Source organism: Gambusia affinis, linkage group LG23 (assembly GCF_019740435.1).
Source record: "Gambusia affinis linkage group LG23, SWU_Gaff_1.0, whole genome shotgun sequence".
Classification (NCBI taxonomy): domain Eukaryota; kingdom Metazoa; phylum Chordata; class Actinopteri; order Cyprinodontiformes; family Poeciliidae; genus Gambusia; species Gambusia affinis.
In genome coordinates, this window is record NC_057890.1 from 1,746,715 (window position 1) to 1,772,143 (window position 25,429).

At 40.9% G+C, this 25,429-nt stretch overlaps 2 protein-coding genes across 2 annotated transcripts in view; both read right to left on the reverse strand.

The window, feature by feature from the left end:
* chst11 (carbohydrate (chondroitin 4) sulfotransferase 11) overlaps positions 1 to 15,326 on the reverse strand; it is a 64,020-nt gene extending 48,694 nt beyond the window's left edge. The window contains exon 1 of the mRNA XM_044108444.1: positions 15,080 to 15,326. Within this exon, the coding sequence (XP_043964379.1) occupies positions 15,080 to 15,197 (118 nt within the window). The 5' untranslated portion in view covers positions 15,198 to 15,326. The remainder of the gene's footprint in view (positions 1 to 15,079) is intronic.
* Positions 15,327 to 21,134: 5,808 nt separating this feature from the next.
* Positions 21,135 to 25,429, reverse strand: part of slc41a2b (solute carrier family 41 member 2b) — a 29,782-nt gene continuing 25,487 nt past the window's right edge. The window contains exon 11 of the mRNA XM_044108449.1: positions 21,135 to 23,811. Within this exon, the coding sequence (XP_043964384.1) occupies positions 23,626 to 23,811 (186 nt within the window). The 3' untranslated portion in view covers positions 21,135 to 23,625. The remainder of the gene's footprint in view (positions 23,812 to 25,429) is intronic.

The window sequence follows — 25,429 nt, forward strand, 5'->3', positions numbered from 1 at the left end:
AAATGTTGTGAGCACCGTGTTTAAAACAGGTTGGTTAGTTTAATCTTTACTCCAAATTATGATGATACCACTTACCTTCAGTTTTAATAAAAGACAGACTGGCTCTGGAGTAAAGAGACCTCATCTTATGCCATCAGCAGTATGTTTGGATATATCATATATCATGTGCTGACTCGTACTTTTTACAGCTGAGTCTCTAAAGATAGTTCCTAATTCTGTTCATGTACAAAGTCAGTATTTAATATCACAAGACCTGCTGCAGCACTGCTGGTAAATACTGATCAGAGGTCACAGTCTCACAGTCTACTGTAATATATGACTTTAATAAATGATATCTACTGGTGGAAGATAATTTTGATGGCAATATTTAATCATATTTAATATAAATCAGCTAACCCAAATAGGGGTAAGAACCAAACTGAAATTGTAATAGGTTGTAATACTGAGTCTTACATTATATAAGATTCTTATATAATGTAGAATCTTATATATTAAGATCCTACATCTAAATGTATAAAATGTAGGATCTTAATCTTATTTGTTAATCACAAATACAAACCAAAAGAAACAAAAGGAAATAATTTAAGCAGAGGGTAACATTAGAAACAATTGTTTAAAAGTGCAAAAAAAACCACAAAAAAAACCAGAAAGGGACAAAATGGCAACGATGGGAGAACGACGTGGTGAAGAGAACAGAAGCTACAGGAGCTAAATACAACAACTCAAACATTTACTGGGAAACAGATTTTTAGGGTGTATTCACACCTGACACAAACCAGCGTTGGTTTCCCCCGTTGGTCTGGACGTTTTGTACAGGTGTGAATGCACTAAGTGAACCAGACAACCAGACCCAGATCCACTTTGAGGAGGTCCAGGTCCACTTCCGAACAAATTCTGGTACAGTTCAGCTTGGATGTAAATACAGACCGAACTCCATGCGAACCAACTACAAGAAATATATGGACTTGTTCATGTTGGAGCTGCATGTGCTAATTGGTCTCATGTCATCCCTGATCTTCTGTATTCTGCTCAGTGATATTGCTGCCAGCATGTTGCGGGTCAGGGGTCATTCAGCATTCAGCCATGGCCGTCACACACATAGTTTTGTTTACAAATTATAGTCTGCTTTCAGAGAAAGCAGAATGTGAAGGCAAACAACACCAAACAAGAAAGATAAAGTCCACTTTTGGTGCAGTAGAAATAAGCGGACCAAAAGACTTTAATGTGTGAATACACCCTTGGTGACTTAGTGACATGGAGCCAAGCAGCTGTGGAAAACTATACCAGTTCTATAAAACTAGTTAAGAACCAGTGGAGACCGTCCTAACTAGTGTCCTGGTAAAGCAACTGCAGTGTCAATATTACACGTCAACAGCACAATTCTTCTTACCCTGCTGTTTATGTCTTTGCTTGTACATAAAAAATGAAAATGACAGAAAGCATATGAAGTTTGATCATATGGAATAAGCCTGCTTTCTGAGAAAATGAAGTCATCTGCACTGAGCAGCTCCGTCTTTACGGTTTGCAGAGTCCTGTGCATGAGAGCGCAGGGACGACTGCTTTCTGCTGACTCAGGAAAATATGGAAAGTTTTGTTTGCTCGGCACTGCCAACATGTCCGCTTTGACCTCGCTTCAGGACCATGAGAGGAGTCTTTGAGAATCCATCTGTGAGGTCAGCTGAGCAGGCTCTGTAACGCCAAGCTGCACCATGGAGTCTGCAGCAGAACCACCGGGCCTACGAGCCAAACCAGCCACGCTGGCAGCACAACCAAAGCTGGGGAAACTCCTCTAATGCCAGATGGAAAAATGACGGAAAAGGGATTTATGGGGGAAAAGGCAACACGAAAAAAAAAAAAAAAAAGGTACTTCCATTTCTTAATTTGGTAGCAAATGTCGAGAATTTTTATCTTTTACTTAGTGTTATATGCTCAACTCCAAGTCAAGACTCTAATGACTAAGAATGTGTCGGGAAAGCATTCATACCAGATGGATTGTAGGTTGACTGAAATGGCTCTATACAATAAAGGTTAGTCCTTCATAGTAAACTCGAACTCATTTGAATTTGTTTAATGATGCGGCAGCATCAAGTCTTTAGGAACGACTGCACTGCTGGTGTTAATGGAACTCAGTCATGCCAGGCCTTTTTAACAGATATTGGAGAAGTCACAAGATTCTGACCAAAACTCATTCATCAGCAGCCTGATGTCTTTAGGCTCTCTAAGGAAGACAGAGTAAGTCTTTCATTACTTATCATGCAACCAGCAGCATCTGTTAGTCTCCATCACATTAAAACAGCCTGAGCAGTTTGTGCAGACATTGATCTTCCAGAGTATTAGAAAGCTAAAAAGATTTTTTTCTTTTTCAGCCTCGATCAATATAATGACTTGGTCTTAGAGTTCTTCCATGAACAAAAGAAAATTGCTCCATTAGCTCTTTTAAAAATCGTCGTACTGTGGAAGAGTGTGTTAAATGACAGAAAATGTGAAGTCTTGACAATGCTGACATTGTTTTTTTATAAGATTTTTCAAGCAATGACCAGATTCCTAACTAATAGTCAGTTACACAAAAATTAACCCTTTCATGTTGGGAGAATGAACTTGCTCGTTTTGCTGGGAGGATCCACAGCCCAGGATCAGACAATCTGCTGGCCAGGGGTGGAAAGAGAAAACGTGACTTCACTTCACCTTCGGAAAACAGAAACACTTTCCAAAAACTCAAGTAATGGTGTCCAACATTCAAACTCCAAAAGCTTAGGTAAAAAGCAGGTGAAACATTAAAAAGCAGTTGAATAAATATTTAACTTATTAATTAGCAATCCATGGTCTAAACCAGCCTATGCTTGGCGAGCTGCGGAGGGGCTGGTCCCCGTCTGTAACGGCCATTGGATGAAATACAACCTAATTGGGTTATAATCTACAACAGGACAACCCAGAAACACACACAACGTCACACACACTGTAGCTAAGCACAATTTGGAGAGAACATTTTCCACCACCAATGTGAGCTGAAAGAGATGCACTTTTAATTGTAAAATAACTTCAACGAAATTTAGCACACAGTTTTTCATTTAAATGTAGCACCAACATAATAAAACAAATACATTTAATGTTTATAAATCATTTATAGCTGTTAATAATTAACATATTCTACTAGGGATGCACCGATTTCAGTCTTCTGGCTGATCACTGGTTGGATCTTTAAAGAATTCCGATTTCGGCAGTTGCTGACTCTTTGTCTGAAATATTGCTAAATATAGCAGGAAAGTCTCTCATTTGGTAACAGTGGGGTGACCTATTGTTGACTGCAAACATGTAGACATGACATGGTGGGCCGGTCCGTCAGTCAAACCTCTCACACAACAGAGCAATAGAGGACAGCGGTTGAGTTTTAGGCCTTAACAACCAACGATCATTTCATTTGTAAGTAAAAGCAATTACATCCTGCTGTACATTTTTATGTAAATACCATGGAGCCATGAAATGTCAAGAGAATTGGTCATCAGCTGTAGTATGACCATGTTCAAAATCCACAGAAGGGCAAAAGAAGAGGTGGAGACGTGGAAACCCCTCCCAGTGGTTGTGTTTAAAGACGTTTAAAAACGTTCCTCCACCAGAGTTTTAATGAGACACAGTTAAGCCTAACGTCACTTAATTAAAGCCATGATTCAACTCTTTTACACCACACAGTCTACAGTACATCTGGCAGACAGGGACATTAATACACTCTCACCCTCTTTATTTGCTCACACATACAGTTTGCCCTGTGTAGCATTGACCTTCTTTGAATGGCTGTAGCATTCTCAGGTAGCCATCCTCTGATTCTTTCTTTAACTTATTGATTCTAAAAACACTTAAGACGAGATTGCAGCTGAGTTGGTCAGCTGGTCAAACTGTGGTCATCCCGGCTTCAATTCCCAGTCTTGGGCCATTTGCCGTCTTCCTCTTTTCTCTAATACCAACTTTCTACCCATTTACTGTACAATAAAAGTCCCTATAACTTCCTGTACAGTTATGTAGAAAGGAAAAAAAAAAAAAAAAAATCGTAACTACGCCAACAAAACAACAACAAAGGAATCAACAACCAAATTTACTTTGGTTGTTGATTTTATTGTTATATTGAAGATATAAAGGGCATTTTTACTGACATGCATCTAATTCCATGCAAATAGAAGATTTTCATTTCGAAGCATCCAGCAGGAACTCCTCTTCTTTACTCTACTTAACTGTCAAATATCAGAGATTTTAAATCAATCACAGATTTCCACCGTTAGCTTTCTATGAGGCTGGAGATGAGGCTCTGGCCAGGAACTGATTTCCAGTATCAATGTGCACCAAAACTTTAAAACGTTACAGTTTTGAAACCGACATTGACACATCATTTTATTGATGTAATGCTTTTCCAGAAGAGCTTTAAGCATGTTCACTAATGAGCTGAAGCAGACTAGCTGCTGCAGCTGATTGACTAACTAACCAAATATCAACATCTACTTGAGTTATTCTATAAAGTATGGATCTGAAGACATCACACATAAAAACTATTAGTGTGTAGGTCTGTCTACTTCTATCAAAAATAAATAAATCAGCTTTGTTTAAAGTTATTTTCAGTAGCTAATGTGTGAGTGTGATGCTCAGACTCTGATCCTCAGGCTCAAGGAAGTCCTGAGTTTGAATCCTGGCCAGATTCTTTCTGTCCTTTACATGTTTAAGTTCATCATCTGCTTGAAATGTCACAATGAACTGACATGTAAAACTGGAAAACTGTGTTGTTGCCTTTAAATCTGCTGGTGTTCAACGGTTCTTTCGGCAAGAAAGACCTTTGTTCTCTTCCTGTAGACTATCCAGATGTCACTGAGGAACATGAAGTCTAACACATGTTAACAGTGTTTCTGTTTAGTGCTGAACAGGGATTCATCCAGGCACATGCACACTTGGGGGGGTGGAGAGATTAGATCTACTTGGCACAATTCAGTCCTTGCCTCAGGGAAAACGACTGAACATAAGTCGGATGGGTTGCAGTCAAAACATCCATTTAGCAATCTGACTGAGTTGAGTTGCTGTTTCCGCGGCAGGCAGATGCTCAGGCGAGACGCCTGACAAGGACTTTTCCTATCGTAAATGCAACAGGCTGTGTAGAAACCTATTAACTGCATGAACACTTTTAAAGAAGAATAGTTGGATTCCAAATGTATTTGTTCGCAGTTAGACACGACTCATTCATTCAGAGTTTGGGATCCGCTCAGGCCAATCTCGTGAACAGATTTTCTTTCACCATTTTAAACAAATAAAAGCAGAAATTGAAGACCGTCTGGTAAGTACAATCATCTGTGTTATTCCATCAGTGTCTCAGCACGTTTCACATCTGCATGCAGTTTAATTTTAGAGCCTCGTTGCAGTCATTACACGTTGTCGTTAGGTAAGGAGAACCACAGACAGTAGACTCCTGTTCTCCAGACACATGTGGGTTTCTCAGACGGGAGAAGAAAGCGGGGGTGACTGCAGATTTCCCTTGCTGACTCCGCTGTGAGACATCCAGTGAGTGTGTGTCTTAATGCCCCCAGGCAGGACCGGCTCACTGATGACGCAGACTTGAAGTTATCAGGATTGCAAAAGTAGAAGGGAATATAACCTTAGGGCCACTTTGCTCATTTCTCTGCCTCTTTTTTTCCACTTCGAATAAAGCCTGTTTGCTGGTCCAAGCTGAGGAAATGTGTCACAGTGTCTGGTGTTGGTAGAAAGAGTTCTGTGTTTGGTGGTGGAATGTCTTCCACACGGCCAGACAATGATTTCTTCTTCATGTGGCCTTGTGAAGGACTTAGTTACCTGCTTTCACAGGTCACTCCAGGTCTCAGGGCCAAACAGTGCATGTCTGTAAGTGTTCTTGAGGCCGGGCTCTTTCATCCCCTGTGTAATGAAGTCCAGATGCTCATGCAGATGGTCAGCGGCTCAGCCTGACAATGGAGCCGTCCTTAGCAGCTGCCTGAACCCAAGTCCAGATGTGTCTGAGCAACGCTGAGAGACCAATGAACACAATCTGGGAGACTCGGCAAAAAGAAGATGAGGAAGAATTGAAACTGCACCACAGGTGGCTGATATGCTGCCTATTAAATGTTCACAGCAAAGGAACATTTACCAGCTTTCTGACAATATTTACAAATTTCAAAATATGAGCTATTAGCCTCATCTGAGCAAGGATTTGTTTCAATGGTAACATCTATCACTACTGATATCACCCTAATATCATCCTTTCATACATTAACACTGTAACACACACAAGCTGCACAAGGCTGCCACTAATTCCTTTGGACGTGGAAAAATTGTGCGAGTGTTGCTGCTCTCACATGTCACATCACTGCAACTGACATTGACACATTGCAGCAACTATCCATGAATAAAGTTCTTTCTCATTTTTCGACCACTTGGGGTTAGTCACAGAGGATCAATATCATAATCGCAGATGGTTAGTTAATAGTTTGATATGAAGAAATTTAAAACCAGACGGAAATATCACAGACAAGAAACACAACAGAACCCTGAATTCCACATTGCTGATTCCAATACACATGCTCTATTCAGAACAGCCAAGAATGAAAGGAAACATATTGTTCAAAGATTTGACAGGACCAGAAATGAATTTCCTTTTCGCATTATTTATAGCTAGATCAGCTACTGCAGTCATGTGACAAAATTAAGGTAGGTATACATAAATACAGTCACAGGTCGAGGCAGAGTAAGGCGACTTCCCCAACTTACCACCTGTAGAAATAAAATGCATTTTACCAAATACAAATATCTAATGTTTTATCCTTACACTAATAAGCACCATCATGAAACAATAACCACCACAAACAATTTCCCTCCCTCTCCACTTTTCCATGGCCTCTTCCAGAACCTATAAATGGTGTCTGGACCCCCGGGGAAGTGTTTGTTGTCCAAACACCTGGGAGAAAATCTATGCATAATGTGCAGCGCTAAATAAAGTGCTAGTTAATGTTTTAGTTTTAAAGTGCTATGCTAGTGACTTAAGTAAAAATAGTCCCAGTAATGAAGACCTCTTCAAAATTTCTGTCTTCATGCACAAGAAAACACATGCTGTGTTGTTGATATTGATTTGTTGTCGATAATCTTTTTCTTTTGCGTTCCCTCACAATACTGAACTGATCAGTTCTTGCGGCATCATTGAATACTGTAAGCCTTTCTTACTGTGGCCGCTGTACTTTGTGCTTTAGTATAAGGTCATGTAAGGTTTTTCCAGGTATGTTAATATCTCATTGTGAAATATCTAAAGTCTTATATCTTTTTCTTTAGGATAGAAAGACACCAAAAACCTATGACGTGCACAGAAATTTTGCGTAAGAAGGAAAGAAATAAAAATGCATCGTAATTTAGACTTTTTCTGAGTTATTATCGCGGGGTAATCAGTCATCTAACAGTTTTAGTTGGGTCTCTGTTGTTCTTATTGTCTGAATGGTTTAAAGGGCTGCTTTCATGTTCAGTTCCATCTCAACCTTCATAAACATGCAGTGAATAAATTGACTTTCAATCAGTTTTTTTTGCACCAAAGACTTAATAATAATAAACACGTTTTATTATTAAAAACACGACAAACTCAATATGGTAAAGGGCAGCACTGGGTTAACTCAGGGAATCTCATCTGTCTGTGAATCAATCAACTCCAAACCACTTCTTTGTTCTGTCACATTTAACGATTTATTTCATTTTGATTATCAGGCTCCAAACTTTGCAAGGACTGACCGCCCGGCTCACCGCTTCCTCATACACACAAAGCCAGCAGACCAGTAACCTTCCCATTCATACTTGATGATGTCACTCCCGCATTGACACACCCACCACCCAGGTGTCAAAGTCTCGTGCTCCTGTCAGATCAATAATTACTTATTTCATTCATACGGCTCTTACAGAGCCTCAGTGAAAACTGTTTGTTGCAAAAAAACTGATTGACAATCGATTTATTTACTGCATGTTTACATCTGTTAACGATAGGATGGAACGGCACTGAAAGCAACTCTTTAAACCATTCAGACTACGAACACAACAGAGACACAATCAATACTGTCAGATGGATATAAAACATCAGATATTTCACCAGGAGATATTAACATACATGGAGAAACCTTACATAACCTTGCATTAAGGCAGAAACTACAGTGGCCACAGTAAGAAAGGCTTACAGTATTCAATTATGGCGAATAACTGATCAGTAGATTATTGCGAGGGAACGCAAAAGAAAAAAAAATTCCCATGTCCCCTGGAGGGCTCCGTATAGAAACACACCAGTTTAAACAAAGCTTGACAAAACGTTTTGGAGCTGGGATGAGGCGACTTTTCAGCATTATCGAACTTTGTGTATTTCCCAGAGCTGCAATGGAGACACTTTTTTTCCGCATCACACGAGTCACTCCAGTTTATGTCTAACAGCAAAGTGTTTATTTGTAGGCACTGGCTTTCTTGGACAAGTATATTTAATTTGCGGGTTATAGTCCTGAACTGGATGTGGTCATTAAAGTCACGGTAGGACACAGCAGATGTTTTGGATGTTTGATCCAAGGTTCAGCAGCGGAGCAGGGCAGGAAAACAGCAGCAGCACTAAGGTTACACAAACAGGACGTCCGGGATTCATTCTCACAACACACACAGAGATACACAACGGGTGAGCTGGGCTCAGAGACAATGACTCAAACTGTCAGAGAGACGTCTGCAGGAATCACTGCACTTATGAAAACAAAACAACTTCCTTAAATCTTCTTCTGTGGTCTGTAAATACTGTAAAGGAGTTTTCGTTTCACAGAGACTCATTAAGTCTTTCTGCAGAGAATACACCCTTGAGTCATGCATTTTCAAAAAGCATATTTGAACTTTTTCTTTTTGTAATATTTCTTACATTTTATACAGTCAGAGCCTCACAAAGCAAAACCTGCTCTAAAACTAAAAGCTAAAAATAAATTATTATGCCGGTCACATATAGTACTGTTCCTCTGGGAAACAGTGTGCTATAATTTACTATAATTGCCGTCCACAAAAATAAAATAAAAAAGTTGCTGATAATCTACAATATCAACAATTTTTTGTTTCCAGTTATTAATAATTATTATTCTCAATAGTTTAATTCCTTCGATTTCAATTGGATTCACCTCAGTGAAACAGAAAGGAGCACATTACTCTCTTGTTTGGTCGGGTTACAGTGAGAATCTGAGTGGGACCTGGGAGGTCAGACCTCAGATAAAACTCATCGGTCAGTCAGGAAACACCAGAACCTGATACAATAGTTGGAACCATTTTTTGTGCCTTTACTTTACATGATCTTCGTTGTAAATCGGCGCTTAAGAAACGACTGAATCTGAATCTTGATATCACAGGTTCTTACACTGGAGTCGAATTGTTGCAACTTTGCATCAACTCCAGCTGACTCTGCCACCGCCGACCAAAAGAGGTGAGGAATTTCAAGTTTCCTTTAGAAATTCCAGATTGGAGAATTTTTGCTGTTTTTTAAGTCTCCCCCCATTTCTTTCCTCCACCCGGAATACCTTGTTGTATTTCCATCTAAAAAGTTCCTTGTTTGCACAGACAGAGCGGTCAGCGCTGACTGCTCTGGAGGCGCAGCGGCTTTTGGGGAGACGGGAAAAGTGAGTTTTAACTTTGGGGCAGGTTTGTAGACACAAGATGAAAAAAAGACGAGGTAAGCTGAGCTACCATTCCTTTCTGTCTCTCTTTTTCTCACATACACACACACACACACACACACACACCACGGTTCAAAAATACCCCAGGGGCCCTTCACAAAGACACAAAACAAGCAACCAGCAGAGCTAACTGCCTTATTAGCTGTGCTGCTCTCTGGAGCTACAATACCTTAAAGGACCAGAGACTCGACTGATGAAGCAGAAAAGATCCATCACAGCCACAAAGTGACCTTAAGCCCAGTGGGAGCTCAGAGAAACGGGACAGAACACAGGTCCTCTCTCACAGCTGTCAGCAAGCAGCAGCTAAACTAAACAAGCGGGCCCAGTCAGATGAAGTATAACAGCAGGCGTGAAAATCTCCTTTTAACATGAATCCCATCTGTTCCACGCCAGCGGAGAAACATCAGCCACCTGCAGCTTGTCTTCTGAAACTGAACCGGCTCATTGGGCCTAACGAGCATTTTGCATTTCACATTCATTAATCGGTGTTTAAAAGAAAGCAAGAAAGACTGCTGTCAGGTGCCACTGCTTTGTAACGCGCGCTTTCTCATTCAACTGCCAGCCACAGAGTCCAGTTAAGGCCTGTCCAGATTCGCTTTCTTTTGGATTGCAAATGGGAGCAGAATATTTTAGGTTTTCTGAAAATGTTTGGATTTATTTCCAATAAATAAATACAAGAGTATTATGAGCTGGCCCATGCCAGCTCATAATACTCTTGTAAAAGTTTCATTTAGTTTCTCCTTGTGCTGAATAAATATCTTCATGTTCTTTTGCGTCATATTTTTTCAATCCATTCAGTTTTCTCCTTTCCTTATTATGTTACTAATATTATTGTTATGTTTTAATACTTGCTGTCATTGATTTTTTTCATAGTAAAAAGTTTAACAAATCACAATCGTTTTCAAGAATCTAACTTAGACGGAAATATTCCACTCCATTTTTGGCTAGTTTATGTATTTGCTCTTCAATGCTTGACTAATAAGGTAATCGTGACGTTAAAATGTTCCCTTTTTCTATATTTCCTCAAGCAATAAAGACCTCATAAAGCATGTTTTGAACATCTGATCAATGTATTTTAGTAGCCTATCAGTCATTCTCTTACATTAATGTCACTCTGTCCCTTGTTCTTTCTTTTTTTAACACAAAATTGTCCCTCATAGAACGGCTCCAAACCAATTTAAAACTATTGTAGTTTCCTCTAGTGCTTTTGTAACTGAGTGCTAGCTCAACTTAAAAAACTGTGTCTGTCTTTCTTTTTACTTCAACATAAAAACTATTAATAGAGTCTGAAGCTTCAAACCTTCATATTCCCAACTAGTAATATCAGCTAACGTTGATTTCACCATAAACAAACATTTAGGAGTGACAAAAAAGAGATTGCTCTACAGCATCGACCATAAAAAGTCCCCAATTGCTTTTAAATGAGCCAACTGGCATTTCTGTCCCCCGCCTGCCCGACCTGCCCGTGTTTTCTACAAGAGGTCGTGACCCCTGAGGTCCTGGGAGAGAGGTGAGAGTTTACACTGGGGGGCCGAGGAGGATTCCCAGGCCGGCCAAACATGCCTCAACCATAGAGACTCTCTGCAGGACACTTCATCTGATGGACAGCAGTGGTGCTGCTGTGTGTTTGTCCCCCAGACGAAGGTGAAAAGCGAGAGTGGAGGACAGAGTGGAGTCAGGACGGAGCAGATTGCTGGGTGATTAAGTCTTTTCTTGAAAAAGGCAAATAGGCAATGACAGAGGCAGGAGCAAGTGTTTTAGGGGAAGTAAACATCACTAAACACACACACTCCTCAATGGTCTCAGTTCCACCAGTATAATAAAGCATAAACACATGGTGCCGGGTTTAAATCCAGACTCCTGTGCAAACATCCTGCTGAGGACGGCTCCTTTTGTATCAGAGAGGAGCACCCTGTCATCGCTGAGTAAGACATCAGTTTTGTGTCCTGTGTGCACAAAGTGTGTGTGTCGGTGTGTGTGGATGATGATGCAATGTCTGTAAAGATTGGCACACCCCAGAGAGCCAGATCCAGGGGTCTTCAAGAGCAACTTAATAGACTAAGTTCAATTTTAGAATCAATTCTCACCTGGACGACAATTTAAAGATGTTTAACAAAGGAAACGTCTCACTGCTGAAGGTCGCTGCCTCGGAGCACGGTTACGAAATTCTTTTTTTCCCGTGTTTGTGCTGGGCTTATTTCAGTCAGAAACCAAGTGTTTTTATTAGAATAAAACAGAACCGTCAGTAACCTCTGACTCGGACCACAGCGTGGCCATCACTCGACAACAGGTCAGCCCAAACGGGGCGGACGGAGAAACTTAGTCGGCATTTTTGCCGTGAGTCACCCGGTGGCGGAGAATCCACTGACCATTGTCTTTAAATAGCCGGACCATTTTCTTTACAGCTGAGAAGCAGAGATACCAGCTGCTGACCGGAATCAGAGGATTGTTTTCTTTTACAGGAGCAGCAGTGATTGGTGGGAACGCAGAGGGGAGGAACAATTTAAACACTTTTTGTCCTGTCAGTGAACACACCATATCAAGCACCGTCAAGTAGAGCTGCACATTATGAGGAAATTCAACCGTTACAGCAATATTAATGACTGAACTATCACAATCACAACGAAAGTGCTTTAAAACAATACTTGAGATGACTTCATGTAATAAGGGAGATCGCTGACTCGCCCACCAGGTCACGTCTCCACATGCGCGGTTAACAACAGTCACCCCAACAGCTACCCACTGGGCAACTTTGTCACCATATTAAAAACTTTACAGACAAAATAAAAACAGAGTGGCTCTACATATTGATCAAATTTAATTCTATATAAATGCACTTATCCTGTAAAAGCAACAAATTGAGTTCTAAATACATAGTAATAACTACAGACCAGTATGAGAACCATCTGGTTTTCTTTTTTTTCTTTTTTTTATATTCCACAGACGTAAAAGGGACTAAAATGTGCTGCATGTTTCCTTTCTGTGTGAATCCAAGAGAAATTAAAGGACTTACACTATTCTCATTTATGCTAAGATCAGATCATTTAGAACTGTATAGCCAATATTAGAGATGTATAGTGTGAGTCGATATTTTTTTTGTGTGTGATTGGCTGAGATTGGTGATCAGCCAATCACCTTGATCAAAAATCCACAGCACATTTTCCTACTTTATGTGGTAAAGCCACATTAAAAAATGAAAACCAGCCAAAGGAAAACCAAAAGTCAACAGGCCAGGCATGACTACAGTAATTTATGCTGTTATAACAAGCCCTTTTTTATAGTTTAAGTAAGGAAAAAGAGTTTTAAATGTCTTAATAATATGAAATTGAGCTTCTCACCCACAAAAAATCTGTTTTACTAGTCAGTAACAGTCATCCACAGTGACTACAACTCTCCCAAAGTACAGAATCATGGTGATTTTCCTTCAACGGATTAGAAATAATAAGTGACCGTTGCTGCCAGCGGCAGAACCGTTGAGTCATGAAAAGAAAAGAAAACAAAAAAAACTGGTAGATCTGCACACACTGGATCTCCCAGGATCTGTGGGAGCAAATCTGCTCCGTCTCACACTGTGGAGCCTGAAATGTCCCTCTGTTCTCTGCTGCATGTCATGTTTCATCTCACACTGAATCACAGCGTCGCTCTGAAAGCAGAAGGTTTTACTCTGCTGGTGAAAACTATATGGTAAACGAACTCAATGCAACAAAATGCATTCGGATAATCAAAAGGGAGGAAAGAAGGAGGGAAAGGACATAAGACAGTAGGAGACATGACAAGGAGGAATGGCAGGACGCAACAAGGAAGGAAGAACACAACGGAGGAAAAGAGGGCAAAAGATAGGAAGGACAGAATGAAAGAAGAAGAAAGGAAGGAAGGAAGAAACTTTCATGTTTTCAAATGTACAAAAGGCAAAAACTTGTTTTTTCATGGTAAATTTAAAGGTTTTAGATCAAAGGGCCGTCAACCTTTTATTTAAAAAAAAAAAAAAGACACTAAACCCATTTTGGGTTTTGATAAAAATAAATCAATTTAATGTTTGCAGACAATATTAGAGACTTTCTGTAAAGAAATGTCATGAAAACACCAAGAGAAATCGCTGAACTTTCTAATTTTCTCTATTCATTAACACCGCTCAGGTTTAGAGTTTTGGAAAAACATATCAGGAGCCAACATGAGGAGTCCAAAGAGCCACATTTGTCTGGACTTTGACTGGGCCATTATGACACATGGAAATACTCTGTAGCTGTGGCTCTATGTTTGACCTGTAAGGTGTTCAGGATCGCTCTGTATTTAGCCCCGCCCCTCTTCACATGGGGGTTCATGTGACCCCCCCCCATGATGCTGCCACCACCGTCAGGTTTCAGAGTGATGGTCAGCCATGGTTTTCTACCAGACTGTCTCGTGTGAGCAGAACCTTCCTCTGCCTGTTCCTACGTGGTTTCTGGTTTTCTTTCAGCTTTTACAGTTACGACGTTTGCGACCTGCGCAGCTTTTTTGATTTTTTTTAGACTTAACTGTATTTCTTTAAAAATCCACAATAAAGTCTTTCCAACTGATTTCCAGCAGTTAGGAATAGTAACTGTGCGGCCGTGTGCGCCGGAGCTCTGCGCGCCCGAGCGCCTTCTTCCATTCAGCTCACAGCCACGCCGCCGCGCTGCACCTCCTCCGTACTGGGGCGTGGATTCAACCGAAGAAAAAAAACAGAGCTCCCAATTTAAACCCGATTCTAACAACCCCCCCCCCCCCCCTCCCTCCCCCCAGAGACGACCACCCCCCTGCTCCTTCACTCCGGGCTGCTGCTGGGAGGATTCCCTTTGTTGTGATGATTTTTCACATCAGAATGAACTGACGGTCCCTAAATGCTCCCCGGGGATAGTTAGAGCCCAGACAGCCTCTCTGTGGTGATCAGCGCTCAGTCTGCGCTCCTTTGGTCACATCCGGTGCCCACGCGGTGCCACAGCTCCGCCGCTGCTTCCTGCAGCGCTTCGGGGTTTTTTTTTCTCTCTCTCTTTCTCATTATACAGAGGACAAAGCCTCCCTCCTTCACCGCTGTCCTCCGCTGCCCGGCGCAAGCATGCCCCCCATGCCACTTGTCTGATGAGAGGCAGCAAGTCCGGCCACATCACAGCGCGCCGTCCCCAACGCGTCAGCAACGAAAAGGGCAAACAAAAGCGCAACAAGACAGCGCCGTGGATGCGCCACACCAACTGCTCCGCGATCTGCGCCTTCAAGCGGGATAATTACTCACCCGCTTGCTTTACTGTACAACCAGAGCATCGACGTGTCAGCGTGCCAAGAGGCCACACACACGCGCGTATCCTCACACAGAGACAGCTGTAAACACACAGGAGAGTAACAGAAAGACGACATGAAGCTCCTACCTGGCTGGAACATACTTTGAAAATAAAAGATGACCAAAACAAAGGATCCCAAACAAGTGGCAAAAAGCATCCGGCATATCCTGCTCATCCTCATCAGCTCGCCCAGAGTCTGCTTCATCAGGACGGAGAGGCTGCGGGCTGCGGGAGGGGGGACCAAGGGGAAGCTCCGGGGGCTCTGCTTGGTACTGATGAGGACTGTTCGCCGGTCAATGAGCCAAACGCATCCAGCTCGGAGTGTACCACAGCGGCGCTGCTGGACGGGTGTCCGCCCCCCTCCCTCCCCCCTGCTCTGAGGAAATGAGCTCGTCCACATGTGGTCTCTCTCTCTCTCTCTCTCTCTCTCTCTCTCTGAGGTCCTGCTGGTTCAGCTCAGCTCTTCTGCTTTGCAGAAACAATTTTTTTCCTTAGTTGAACATATCTACCTCTACAAACCGAGATAGATGAAATGATTACTTTGTAAAGATACAAAGTAAAACAAAACAGTACATTTACCTGTCAGAGTTCTGAAAGTTACAATTAATAGGATTATTTAGAAATAGAAAAGCAACAAACAGGATGTTTGGCTTCAGGAAGGCGTCTTAAAATTAGAGAAAAAAAATCATGAAGTATTGTCTGAGTCGACTCAAGTTGAGAACATTTCAGCATTAAGGAGGTTCAAAGAGCTTTTCATCATACAGTCACCAACTATGAAACTAACAAAAAGCATCCCATTTTGACATCAAGCGAATATACATCAGATAAGTTGATCAATGTTCCACTTACTACTGAAGGCAACTCTCATCATAAGGTTGGTTTTAGCCTTTTGTTTTTTTTTAGCTTTACTCATTAATTAAAAAGCAGCGAGCCAAGCTGCTGTCAGAATACTGGAAGGATCTTTTTAAGAGACAGAGAACAGGAGGATGATACTGGACACAACCAGGAGGACTGAGCTGACACAGCAGCCGTCTCCTGGCAACCTGGCCTGGAATGTGCTGCCATTACTCCCAATTTTTGTCATTTAAGTTGACATTAACATTTTGTAGAAATCTCTATGGCGTCTTTAGAAACTTTATTGCTGTTTGGATTGATCAACTTAACAGATTTACGCTAAGTAAAAAAAAAAAAAAGAAAAAGAAACATAGTTCTATAACCTGCAGCATTGGTGATATTTACAGCAAGAGCCTGAACTAAATGAATTCCAGTAGGATTAGGTAACCGGAGCAAAGACATTAAAACATCATGTGCTCAACCTGAAAAAGTTCAAGTATCTTTATGTGTCATTCAGAGGTGAAGTTTGGAGATAAACAAGTTGGAGCTTCATCTATGATAACATGACCTGTGCCTGTAAGGAGGAAAGAAAGAGTTAAGCCAAAAAAAAAAAAAAAAAAAATCCCCAAAGCTCTTGATTAACTGGTCTGTCTCTGTTCCAATTCAGGAGATTTGGATCTTGACTAAAAGATTCCAGAAACCAGAAGTGGCAGATAAGAAAAATAATGGTACGTTGCTACGTCGTGCTACTCAACATATTTAGTTTAACACAACATTTGATGTGGAATATATGCGTGTTACATGAGTATTTGTGCCATTTAGAGACTAGTTAGTGTTTTCTAACGAGGTGGAAGCTAAGGGTCAGCTGGTGGCGTTTGTGCATCTGATTTGAATTCCTACTGGGAGTTTCCCTTTGAAAGTTTTCCAGGGACGTCCCACCGGGAGGAGATCCTGGGACAGACCCAGCTCACACTGGAGGGACTGAACCCTTTCTTGCCTAAGAACACCATGGGGATTCAACAGAAAGAGCTGGGAGGCGTTACCATGGAGACGGAGTTCTGGGTTTCCCTGGCTCCTGGACCGAGTGCTTCAGCAACCCAATCTGAGATGAATGAAAGACAGCGCATGAACCAAAGTGAACTGACCTGAAGGGGGGTCAGGTTTCAGAACTGCATGTGTTGTGCATGGACATGTTCTAAAGACATGACAGAAAAACTAATAATGATTATTGATTATTACCAACAGGACTGGTTGTTACTATTTAACCACAACAGACGAACTTCTGGCTTTCAGTCTCGGTAGAAGATGAGGAGTTGAGACAAAAAGTGCACCTACATTTATGAGTCAGCTGCTAAAAACATGAACTACTTTCAGATACGATTGATTGGTTATATTTCAGTACAGAAGCAAATGGAATGCTGTGTAAAAATGTTTCCTTCATGCATGTTGGTTTTTGTCCTCAAAGACAGAGCAACAGTCTCCACCGTTTTCTCCCGTCTATCTACTCAAATTTAAATATGGATCTTTAAACATATAGAATTTAATTTGTCCCAAAAAAAAAATTCACAATTTTTTCCTACTTGCAGTATTTCTGGGACTTTGGGCTAATTTCCCAGCCACCTCCTGGTTTCTGCCAGATGCTGAGGACAGATGTGTGGAAATTCAGAAAATGAGCAAGAGGACAATATGAATGGTAGACACAAAACAAGTTTCCCAATAACTTCAACCAATCATAATAAATGTTCTGTTCTGTTGCATTGTTTGCTGTTTCTCGCTCCATTTGTTGCACATAAACCTCACATACAAAGCAGCCAGGATGTGAAAAGGTTTGCAGCACAGAGGAGCTGCAGTGGTTGTTATGAGCCGTCAGTCACAGCAACAACTCGGCACTGTGTCTGACTGCTGTTGATAAGAAACTGAATTGACCTTCATAAAGGCTCCGTTCACTCGGCTGCTCTGCAGCATGAATGTCTCTGCTGATATGTTTCAGATTCAGGTTTCACAAACAAGAACTCTGGTAGCCTCAGTCAGCATGAGACATTGTTAATGGCAAGACTGCATCGCTGCATGAATCAGCTCATATCCAGTTCATCAGCACCAGCACCTGCTTTCTCCAACCATTTTATCTTTGTGCCATTTAGACAGTGATGCGTTATCTTGGTATAGAACGTGTGTTTCTAGATTCTGCCGAGGTAGAAATCGCAGTAGAACAAATATAATTTATATACATAACACCAGACTCTGGACCTTAAAGCATTAGGTTTTATTAACCAATTACACAGATCTAAATGCATTTATAATTTGAATACATTTAATCAATTTTTGTTTACATACCAACGTTTCTGGCTGGAACCTTTGTAGTGCAATGCCAGAAAAGACTATTGCTGTTTACTTTGTGCTAAAAGCAGTTAGCCAATCAGTGAAGGTGTTCCAGCCTAAAACAGGATCTTGATGCTAACCATGTAGCAGCAGCACAATGCTAATGTCAGTGGCTACAGTCCACATTTATGAACAAGTTCTATGAATGATTAGGAGTTCATGATACTCTGGAAAGATGAATGGACAGAATAACACCATGCTCCAATCTGAGGACTGAAGAATCAAAATAATAGATTAAAAACAAGAAGCTTTAATTTAATTAAATTAAGAGGAAGTAGCATATTCCCTCTTTTATATTGAGGGGATTTTAAAGACCATGTTCCCTCAAGATCTGACTAGACCTTTTTTGTTTTAGGTCAGTTAAGTTGACCAAAATAGTTTTTATTTGTCAAATATTCAGTTTATTCAAATCTGGAACTTGACATAATATTTTCTTAGTATTTCGGCTCATTTTAAACTTCCGTCAGATATTCTGGGTTTCATCTATTGAACAAAGAACAAAATGGCCCCCAGGTTTTCAGTGTAGTCCTTCAGTCGTTCCATGAGCCTCACATTTCCGTTGTGATAGAAGGTTGTGTACGTCATGTGTGCATACATGAATTTTGTGTCTACTAAAGTTTTAAAATCTCCTCCACATTCAGCTGCAGGACCACCTACACTCTGCACACTGTCCAAGGGCAGTGGGCATTGATGGATGGACCTCATTGTAAAATGTTAGCCTTGCTGTGAGCCGTGCACAAGGTTTTAACAGCGCCGCGCTCTAATGGAATTTTTTTAGCAGATGCCAAAAGAGAAAGCCCCTTGGAAGTTTTTTTCAATTAGAATATTTGCCTTAGAAAGAGCAGGTCCGATGCTGAGATATTCAACAAAGGAGAGTAATGTGAACATTTTTCTATGTTTTTAAAATTTTGGTTACCATCTGCAGGATTCCTGCAGAGTCCCAGGAGGCAAACAGGTAAATGGAGTGGGCCAAGGGCCAAAATGAGCGCAGATTTATGGTGGGTGGGGGGCAGAGGGCTTAAACTCTCAATCTGTCTGAGACACTAAATTTACTGATGAATATTAACCAGTGATTTTATGATAGAGGCTGATAAAGAACATAAAAGAAACTTGTCAAGATCCCCAGCCTAATGCCTAAATATACATCCAGCATATTTCAATAAACGTGGAAACTATAAATTTGATTCGTTTTAATCAAAAATTCTGTTAAATTGTGGTCTAGTGTCTGAGCCTGAGGCCTGAGGTTGTGTTTCTGTCCGACAGAACAGAACGTCTGTCAGCAGCACAGCTCGCCTGTCAGATTTCACCAGGCAAACTGACCTGCAAACCATTACCACTCCTTCCTGCTTCCTTGCATCAGGTAACTATGCCTGACAACAGGATGGTGCCTTCGACTGTTTCCCCTCGTTGTGAAGATGTTGGGCCTTTGCTGGGTTTGTGTCAATGACGTCTGTCCTCATGTGTCCTTATGTCCAAAGAAATTCCTCTGTGGGACTTTAAGTTCAGCTGGAAATAGCCTTCACTTCTCAAGTCATTTTGTGCTAAAAGATCAAATTCTGATCTGTCATTCAGAACACACTGAGGCCACAGAATAGTGGCCTTAGTGACGCAGCAAAGACGCAGCAGAAAACTGTGATTTCCACCCTGCTGATCTCAGGATAAACACAACGTTCAAAATGAGACGCATCAAAAGCGAGACATAAAACTCTCTTCTCGTGAATCTGATGTTTTGTGTCGTCTGACCACACACATTTCCATCTGTAGAAATGAAACGAAGCACAGCTGGAAAATGAGTGATTGCAGTATAACCCCTCTCATGAATCCAACTGGGAAATAACAGAAAAATTAGCTTATTAGTTATCACAGGTTTGGCAGAGGAATTTTGTAAAATGCTTCTTTCTATCTTGAGTCAACTCTGACAATAACTTCTATGTGCGATTTAATTATATGCAAAGGCTCTGCAATGTGAACTCACATCGAACTTTCTGAGGAGGAAAAGCTGTTATGTAACTAAAGTGTGTTGTACTAATAACACTAATAGGAGTCCTTAATTTGATCTGATTGTGTCCAATAGCTGCCATCACTTCACTACATGTTTAGTAGTGAGTATGTCTCCAGATGTTGTCACTTTACTAAATCACTTTTTGCCAAAAGTGATTTTTTTTTTCCTGAAACAAGAAAAGAAAAAAATCACCTCTTTCTTTATCGGAAAGAAAGCAGTGATATTTTTTTTGCCATTATTTTAGGAAGGTGATGATTTAAAAGGACACAGCACTCTGCTGACCACAGTGCTTTGGCCAGCTTTCATCAATCACACAATCAATCACACAAACTAGTTCGAGTACAGATTTTAAGCTTAAATTTAACAAGGACCAAAATGTGCTCATTACGGGGCCGAGGATGGCATCTCCCAGAACGCAGCTCCAGCTGGATGTCACCATCGTTTGGGATCAGCTCAGCGACTAAAAAAAAAATGCAACGAGGATTGTTTTTATTTTCTGTTTGTGTCTTTCATTGAACATAACACAAGAGCAAAGCATTTCTAATCCATTCCCAGTCTGAGAACAAGAGTGTCAGAATGTGATCAGAGAGACATATCACACACCTTCAGAAAGTGGTCACAGTGGATCTCAATAAACGTGTCATCGCGAAAGCGCCAGCACGGCAAGTGGCCTAATTAAAGCCCGAAAACAAGCAGACCTCTGTTTCTGGGGGAGGACAGCCTTACAGTATGTGGTGAAGGCATGTCAGCTGCTTTATTTTCTACAAGTCAAAACATAGCAGAGGTGAAACACACACACACACGCACGCACACGCACACACACACACACACACACACGTCCAAACCATTTGATCATGGAGATGAGAGGCTGGCTGCTTGATCACTAAATGTTTGAAGTAAAAAAAAAAAAAAAACACCCAGAAACAATTCATGTTTCAAATTAGTAACATTTATTTAGGTCCATATGAGCTAGAAGAGAGAACAAGATTGCACAGTTGTATTAATTATTCGAAAAAAAAATTTTTTTTTTAATTTAAAAAAGAGAAAGAAAATTAATAACATATTTCATTCCCAATAGTGGGTGTGTCATTTGAAACAAAGTAAAAGCAGTAGAAAGAAACTTGCATTGACAGCAGTGAGAACACCATGCTAGTGAATCTCTAGAGGCACATGGAGGAGAAGGAGAGGCTCTTATGAACACAGCGGCTCAGACACACCTGCTAAGATGGCTGCTATCAGTGATGTAGTAACAGTGACAGTATCCTGCTCTTGAGTTACTTTTCTTCAGATGGAACTGGGTTTTTGCAAAGGCAGATAAAATTACAAACGGCTGAAGATGGGTTTGATTTTTCAGCTTCACAGTGAGACCAAGCGGATGTGCAGACTGCAGAAATAAATCCAGCAGATTTAGCTGATTTCTGGAACATAAAAGGCAAATTATGCCAAAAATTACGTCGCCATTTCCTTTACATCTTTCCAGCAGTCATTTCAGCAGGCTGTGTAAACTTGAGAGCCGCTGATCGTGTTGCAGAAGCCTCATGTTTGCTGCTGCTGTGGCAGCCGTCACCTAGAATCAGCTCCCTGAAAAAGGTGAGCTCCACTGAAGAGCCTTCAGATGGAACTCACCTGGGAAACGAGAACAGAACACAAAACTGCTGTCAAGTCAGGTTATGCTGAATATTGACGGCTGTTTGCTGGTATGCAAGTCAACACCATGGAAACAGCAACGTTACAACCATTTTGCCCCTTCGCCATTTTGTTTTGACACAGAATATCTTCTGTAACCTACGTGAGGTCAACTGTAATGAAACGTGATTATGTCGCTTCAATAAATGTCTTATGGGATTTTGGTTCCACCAACGTTCATAATTTCACAAAAGCGCCTTAAAGCCAAAAGCGGGTCAGAACAAAAATCAATGGACTGGGGAGTGAACTGATCAACCGGATCCGATTTTCTTAATTTTGGGAGATCAGTCGATACACGAGAAACCGATATTATCCATCTTTGCACAGATCTAAAAATCAGCAACTGTCCATGTTGCTCTGCTGTGACACAGGGCTGACTGAAAGCCCCGCCCACCAGGCAACGGTTGTTGTGACTGTCGCTATATGTAGCAACTTTACAGACAAAAATATTAAACTGGTATAGGCCAAAATCAAAATCAAAGGTCAGACTTTTTAAAGATCGGTGATAAACCAGGAAAAAACTATCGGTGCATCCGGAGAGAATAATATCCAGTTTGAAAATACAGCAAATTTGAGCTTTTAGTACAACTATGTGGCTGCACTATTCAAAAATACCAACCAACCAACTGAAATGAACTCAGATTGTATTAATAAGGACGTCTAAACTGGCGAAGGGGCGAACTGGCATCCAGACATCCAAACAGAAACTAGATTATTTCCTCTTCCTGCTTAGACACAAAACAAGAACACAGAATTTAACAACAGGAACTGTAAGGTTTACAAAATTGACAAAAATAAAATATAGAATATAATTAATGGAATTTAAAGCATAAACAAAAATTTATAGATAAACAGCTTTTTATTTCTTTTGTTTCATCAGCTCCGTCATTTGACTGCTACATATGCTAATGATTAATGATGTGATAATTAATGAAATATTTATTCTGAGCAGAGCCGTTATTTCACAAGGCATCATGAGAAAATTCAGTAAAAGTACCATGTGTTACCAAAAAGATGTTAGGGGACACCAACGTTCCTCTTCTGTAAGCAGAAATATTAAACTGCATAATTCTGCTGTTTTTGCAAGTGTGAGAAAAATATTCATTCAGCCAGCTGACCAGCAGTTGCTCAGCAACAGATGGAGGGGGGACTCTTTAAAACATTCGTAAACCTTGATGAAGCCCATGTGATGAAGGCGGAATGAACCTGTGGGAACAGAAGTGTGTGTGTGTGTGTGTGTGCGTACTAAAACAGGCTGAATGGAGGATGTTAGCAGGCTGTTCCGGTTTCAGACGATTCTGTCAGTCGCTGCTTTAAAGTTCTCTCTCTCATTCAGCCGTTGCGGTCTTGGCTTTTCATAGGGAGTTCGTTTTGGGATTACTTGTGCAAAAAAAATTTCCAAAATATTTCCACCTCCTCGATGAGAAGGAGCCCATGTTTTCGTTCTCCTCTCGACAAAACCCGCAAGAATAAAACTCAAGTGCTTTGGTACAAAAGATGCAGATCAGAATGGCTGCAAAAAACCCAACAAAAATCAGAGTCCTAAGTTAAGAGTATGAAGCCTTCAACATGTAAGAAAACAAGGCAGAAGAGGAAGTGAGTCTGTATCCCAACTTGTGGACAAAGTTCCATCCAGAATGTGAAGCAGCCATGCGAGAATGAACCGGGTACCATCAGAGCAAGAGGGCGCTAGAGGGCGCTAGAGCTGGGTGTTCCAGCTGCGGCGGCTGGCTCAGTCCCCCACGTCGCTGTCCTGGTCTCCGATGAGCCACAGGAAGTGGAAGCTGAGCGCCAGCAGCGCCGTGCCCAGCAGGTCCCCCAGAGCCGTCAGGTAGGGGATGGAGAAGCTGTCTGGGTCTTTGCCGCTGCGCCACATGGAGTGAACCATCCAGTCTGCTACGGACAGCAGCAGCAGAACCTGCAGGACCAGCATGGACAGACTCACTCACAGGAAACTTCCTGCACATATAAAACTCAACATCTTCAAAAGACCACAGGTTTTGGAGTGAAATATTAAGTTGTGGAAGGTGCCTGGCTCTCTGGAGGTTCCTAAAGATTAGGGTGATGGCAGGGAAGCCTTCTAAACTCAAAGCCTTAGAGCTGACCATTAAAAATAAATCTGAAAAATAACAGCAGAAATTCACAAAAAGCCACTACAAGTGTTGCATAGATTTGTTAAGAGCGTGTACAACTGATCTTCAACTTGCCATTTTTTGGATAATGCAATTAAAAGCAATTTAATGTATTTGTTGTATTCTTTTGAGAAATCCATTCAGAAACGTCTTGGTGTGATGAAAGTTATTCTAAATTAGCTGTAGAAACATTTTCGGGCTCAGCTATATGCTGCCTCTGGGTTCCTTCATAACTAAACACAAGATTTCTTATTAGTGCTTAGCAGATAATATAAAAATAAAACAAAACAATCAAAGCTGGCTGTACTGAAACTTTCTTGACAAATCTAACCTGAGGTCATTTCATTTGAATAAGTTTTCATTCACACTCGGCTCAGAGCAACAAATCTTTTGTGATGTGGCGATTGATGAATCTCACTCACACCAGATCATTTGTAAAATCAAGCTTTTGGCTTTCAGCAGGATGGATATTGTTCAAGATCTTTTTTTTAGCCCTTTGAACTAATTATTGTCTTAGCTTCTGCTAATAGTTTTATGTGTTTAGCATTAGCAGAGCTAAAATTCTTGTTTAGTGAAAACTTTTTGGTTAGCTGTGACCACTAATGGCAATTGGTAATTTTATCTTAAAAATTGTTCACCATAGTGAATGTTTCAGTGACTAAAGTTACTTTTGTTTTGTATGGGGGGAAAAAAGCAAGCCCATGGGAACATATGTGCCAAGTTAGCGTCTTGTATCCGCATACTCAATTATCTGCTACACTGGTGAGAGAGCTCAGGTTTAATAACGAGATCCACAAATTAACTAAAGACAATGTGCATTAAAGTGTTCCCACTTAAAAATTCAACTACACTCCTTCGGTGAGGTTAGGTCAGGGCTTTTGCTCCTGTTACTATGACTGAAAGGAAGAAGTGTTTCAAAATGCAGCCCAGAATAGCACAAACACACAAAACTAAAATAAGAAAGTAAAGCCTGGAAGCAGAGTTATGATAATTGTTATTCATGATTTAGATTTTCAGACCAGGAGGGATGATGGTGACAGGAAAAAATGAAAGTCTATTAAAAGATAAGGGTATGTCTATAAATTAAAAGAAAATGAGCTGTCAAAAGGGTTTGTAGAGGCATAATTATCAAAACAAAACCACGTTGCTGTCGGTGATCAACACCGACGCGTAAAAAACATGCAGGGATGATGGTGTCAAACAGCAGGGAGAACTGATTGTAATGATGTATCATCCTCTGTGCGAAAATACAAGAGCTCCGAGTGCGCTGACAGCCTTTCATGGCTTAAAAGATGAAGGCATTTCACTAATCTAATATAAAATACTGCTTAGAAAAATACCGTCCTGCTTTGTTGTCCCCGGTACGATGAAAGTGTTTTAGAGATGTAACCTCTGTCAGACTAA